This window comes from Berghia stephanieae, chromosome 2 (assembly GCF_034508935.2).
Source record: "Berghia stephanieae isolate SIO BIC M18660-M18661 chromosome 2, UCSD_Bste_1.3, whole genome shotgun sequence".
Taxonomy (NCBI): Eukaryota; Metazoa; Mollusca; class Gastropoda; order Nudibranchia; family Aeolidiidae; genus Berghia; species Berghia stephanieae.
The window spans coordinates 91,690,640-91,695,639 of record NC_088361.1 but is presented as its reverse complement, the minus strand read 5'-3'; the positions used below and the strand labels follow the sequence as shown (position 1 = coordinate 91,695,639).

General features: G+C 45.6%; 1 protein-coding gene across 1 annotated transcript in view; it reads right to left on the bottom strand.

Moving 5' to 3' along the window:
• The window catches only part of LOC144965839 (uncharacterized), a 20,839-nt gene that overhangs the window by 11,689 nt on the left and 4,150 nt on the right, over window positions 1–5,000 (bottom strand). The window contains exons 2-3 of the mRNA XM_078901613.1: window positions 3,746–4,390; window positions 222–3,647 (exon numbers count right to left, since the gene is read on the bottom strand). Coding sequence (XP_078757739.1) covers window positions 222–3,647; window positions 3,746–4,390 — 4,071 coding nt within the window. The remainder of the gene's footprint in view (window positions 1–221; window positions 3,648–3,745; window positions 4,391–5,000) is intronic.

Here is a 5,000-nt window from a genome sequence, read left to right as displayed (position 1 = left end):
GCAGACAAGTGCATTAGGGTGGCAATGTCCTATTCTCTTTATCGCCACTTAATATTTTGAATAATAGGCCTGACCAAAAACCTGAATGTGGTTGGAATATTAATTCACTCCAAAGCAAATTTCATCATTTCGCCAACGCGCTCTTTATCCTTTTTTTGCCCACAGTATCTTCAAAACAATTACTTTACATGCGCATTAAAAATATGGAATTGTAGACTTACAGATTGAGATTAGAAAGATGAGGAAGAACGGCGGAATAAGGATTTCTATAGGGGTTGGCATTTCTTCAGCTGTTGTCTCTGGTCCTGTCTCCGGTTCTGCTGTTGCTTCTGATTCCGGTTCTGCTGTTGCTTCTGATTCCGGTTCTGCTGTTGCTTCTGATTCTGGTTCTGCTGTTGCCTCTGATTCTGGTTCTGATGTAGGTTCTGATTCTGGTTCTGCTGTAGGCTCTGATTCTGGTTCTGATGTTGGTTCTGATTCGGGTTCTGCTGTAGGTTCTGATTCGGGTTCTGCTGTAGCCTCTGATTCTGGTTCTGATGTCGGTTCTGATTCTGGTTCTGCTATAGATTCCAATTCTGGTTCTACTGTAAGTTTTGATTCTGGTTCTGATTCAGGTTCTGCTGTTGCTTCTGATTCTGGTTCTGCGGTTGCTTCTGATTCTGGTTCTGCTGTTGCCTCTGATTCTGGTTTTACAGTTGCTTCTGATTCTGGTTCTGTTGTAGGTTCTGATTCTGGTTCTGCTGTAGGTTCCGATTCTGGTTCTGTAGTTGGTTCTGGTTCTGGTTCTGTAGTTGGTTCTGATTCTGGTTCTGCTGTTGCTTCTGATTCAGGTTTTGTTGTTGGTTCTGATTCTGATTCTGGTTCTGATGTAGGCTCAGATTTTGGTTCTGATGTATGTTCACCCGATGAATGAGAGGTTGGTTCTGATTCTGGTTCTGATGTAGGCTCTAATCCTGGTTCTGATGTAGGTTCACCTGATGGTTCAGAGGTAGGTTCTGATTCTGGTTCTGATGTAGGTTCACCTGATGGCTCAGAGGTTGGTTCTGTTTCAGGTTCTGAAGTAGGTTCACCTGATGGCTCAGAGGTTGGTTCTGTTTCTGGTTCTGATGTAGGTTCACCTGACGGCTCAGAGGATGGTTCTGTTTCTGGATCTGATGTGGGCTCTGACCCGGGTTCTGATGTAGATTCACCTGATGGTTCAGAGGTAGATTCTGTCTCTGGTTCTGATGTAGGTTCACCTGTTGGTTCAGATGTTGGTTCTGTTTCTGGTTCTGATGTAGAGTCTGATCCTGGTTCTGATGCAGGTTCACCTGTTGGTTCAGATGTTGGTTCTGTTTCTGGTTCTGATGTAGGCTCTGACACTGGTTCTGATGTAGGTTCACCTGATGGTTCAGAGGTAGGTTCTGTTCCTGGTTCTGATGTAGATCCACCTGATGGCTCAGAGGTTGGTTCTGTTTCAGGTTCTGATGTAGGTTCACCTGATGGCTCAGATGTTGGTTCTGTTTCTGGTTCTGATGTAGACTCTGATCCTGGTTCTGATGCAGGTTCACCTGATGGCTCAGAGCTTGGTTCTATTTCTGGTTCTGATGTAGGCTCTGATCCTGGTTCTGATGTAGGTTCACCTGATGGTTCAAAGGTAGGTTCTGTTTCTGGTTCTGATGTAGGTTCACCTGTTGGTTCAGATGTTGGTTCTGTTTCTGGTTCTGATGTAGGCTCTGATCCTGGTTCTGATGCAGGTTCACCTGATGGCTCAGAGCTTGGTTCTATTTCTGGTTCTGTTGTAGACTCTGATCCTGGTTCTGATGTAGGTTCACCTGATGGTTCAAAGGTAGGTTCTGTTTCTGGTTCTGATGTAGGTTCACCTAATGACTCAGAGGTTGGTTCTGATTCTGGTTCTGATGTAGGTTCAACTGATGGCTCAGAGGTTGGCTCTGTTTCTGGTTCTGATGTAGGCTCTGACCCTGGTTCTGATGTAGGTTCACCTGATAGTTCAGAGGTAGGTTCTGTTTCTGGTTCTGATGTAGGTTCACCTAATGTCTCAGATGTTGGTTCTGTTTCTGGTTCCCCAGATGGTTCAGAGGTTGGTTCTGTTTCTGGTTCTGATGTAGGTTCTGACCCTGGTTCTGATGTAGGTTCACCTGATGTCTCAGATGTTGGTTCTGTTTCTGGTTCCGCAGATGGTTCAGAGGTAGGTTCTGTTTCTGGTTCTGATGTAGGTTCACCTGATGGCTCGGATGTTGGTTCTGTTTCTGGTTCTAATGTAGGTTCACCTGATGGTTCAGAGGTTGGTTCTGTTTCTGGTTCTGATGTAGGCTCTGACCCTGGTTCTGATGTAGGTTTACCTAATGGTTCAGAGGTAGGTTCTGACCCTGGGTCTGATGTAGGTTCCCCAGATGGTTCAGAGGTTTGTTCTGATTCTGGTTCTGATGTAGGTTCACCTGATGGCTCAGTGGTTGATTCTGATTCTGGTTCTGATGTAGGTTCACTTGATGGTTCAGAGGTTGGTTCTGTTTCTGGTTCGGATGTAGGTTCACCTGATGGTTCAGAGGTAGGCTCTGACCCTGGTTCTGATGTAGGTTCACCTGATGGTTCAGAGGTAGGTTCTGGTGTAGGTTCACCTGTTGGTTCAGATGTTGGTTCTGTTTCTGGTTCTGATGTTGGTTCTGTTTCTGGTTCTGATGTAGGTTCACCTGATGGTTCAGAGGTAGGTTCACCTGATGGTTCAGAGGTAGGTTCTGTTTCTGGTTCTGATGTAGGTTCCCCAGATGGTTCAGAGGTTGGTTCTGATTCTGGTTCTGATGTAGGTTCACCTGATGGCTCTGAGGTTGGTTCTGTTTCTGGTTCTGATGTAGGTTCCCCAGATGGTTCAGAGGTAGGTTCACCTGATGGTTCAGAGGTAGGTTCTGTTTCTGGTTCTGATGTAGGTTCCCCAGATGGTTCAGAGGTTGGTTCTGATTCTGGTTCTGATGTAGGTTCACCTAATGGCTCAGTGGTTGATTCTGATTCTGGTTCTGATGTAGGCTCTGACCCTGGTTCTGATGTAGGTTCACCTGATGGTTCAGAGGTAGGTTCTGTTTCTGGTTCTGATGTAGGTTCCCCAGATGGTTCAGAGGTTGGTTCTGTTTCTGGTTCTGATGTAGGCTCTGACCCTGGTTCTGATGTAGGTTCACCTGATGGTTCAGAGGTAGGTTCTGTTTCTGGTTCTGGTGTAGGTTCACCTGATGGCTCAGATGTTGGTTCTGTTTCTGGTTCTGATGTAGGTTCACCTGATGGTTCAGAGGTAGGTTCTGTTTCTGGTTCTGATGTAGGTTCCCCAGATGGTTCAGAGGTAGGTTCTGTTTCTGGTTCTGATGTAGGTTCCCCAGATGGTTCAGAGGTTGGTTCTGTTTCTGGTTCTGATGTAGGCTCTGACCCTGGTTCTGATGTAGGTTCACCTGATGGTTCAGAGGTAGGTTCTGTTTCTGGTTCTGGTGTAGGTTCACCTGATGGCTCAGATGTTGGTTCTGTTTCTGGTTCTGATGTAGGTTCACCTGATGGTTCAGAGGTAGGTTCTGTTTCTGGTTCTGATGTAGGTTCCCCAGATGGTTCAGAGGTAGGTTCTGTTTCTGGTTCTGATGTAGGTTCCCCAGATGGTTCAGAGGTTGGTTCTGTTTTGGTTCTGATGTAGGCTCTGACCCTGGTTCTGATGTAGGTTCACCTGATGGTTCAGAGGTAGGTTCTGTTTCTGGTTCTGGTGTAGGTTCACCTGATGGCTCAGATGTTGGTTCTGTTTCTGGTTCTGATGTAGGTTCACCTGATGGTTCAGAGGTAGGTTCTGTTTCTGGTTCTGATGTAGGTTCGCCAGATGGTTCAGAGGTAGGTTCTGTTTCTGGTTCTGATGTAGGTTCCCCAGATGGTTCAGAGGTTGGTTCTGTTTCTGGTTCTGATGTAGGCTCTGACCCTGGTTCTGATGTAGGTTCACCTGATGGTTCAGAGGTAGGTTCTGTTTCTGGTTCTGGTGTAGGTTCACCTGATGGCTCAGATGTTGGTTCTGTTTCTGGTTCTGATGTAGGTTCCCCAGATGGTTCAGAGGTTGGTTCTGTTACTGGTTCTGATGTATGCTCTGATCCTGGTTCTGATGCAGGTTCACCTGATGGTTCAGAGGTTGGTTCTGTTTCTGGTTCTGATGTAGGTTCAAATGAGGGTTCAGAGTTGGGTTCTGATTCTGGTTCTGATATAGGTTCACCTGATGGCTCAGAGGTTGGTTCTATTTCTGGTCCTGATGTAGGCTCTGATCCTGGTTCTGATGTAGGTTCCCCAGATGGCTCAGAGGTTGGTTCTGATGCAGGTTCTGTGGGATTCGAACCTGGCTCTAATGTCGTAGACTCTGACACAGAATTCGAAGTGACACCTATGGATGCAATTGTAAATTAAAAGATAGACTATATTATAAATTATTTCATTGGCTGTATGTGTTGAGTTTGTAAAATGTTACTGCCTGAAGCCCAGGGAGAAAAAAATACCTCAATAAGAAATGAAATGGAAGCTTTAATGTAACCCACGAAGACATTGTGGATGTTTCGGGTTGCCCCATTTTTCTACAAAATACGTTTATTGTAAAACTAAAGACCGATTGTAATGGCCGGGTACTCATTTTACACCTGAGAGAATGGGAATAAAGAATCTTATCCAAGGACTCAACTATGCGCCGAGAAAGGCTCGAACCCAGGACCTTCCGCACACAACAAAGTAATAATTTGATATTAATATGTAGATGCGTGAAATATTCTGATAGCGCAGTTGGTAGTGGTCAAGTTTCACAGGCAAAGGGACCGACACGGATTTCGAGTGAAGTCGAGATAATTTTCTACCCCCCCCCCCCTCCTCCTTGTCCACCCAGCAGTGATTGGGTCGCTGGTTTTGTTAGATCTGGTAGAAAGTACTTTGCGATAGACTAGTATTCTATCCAATCGGCAGCACCCAATTGCTATTGTCTGTTTTATACTATAGAAGCCGAGAAG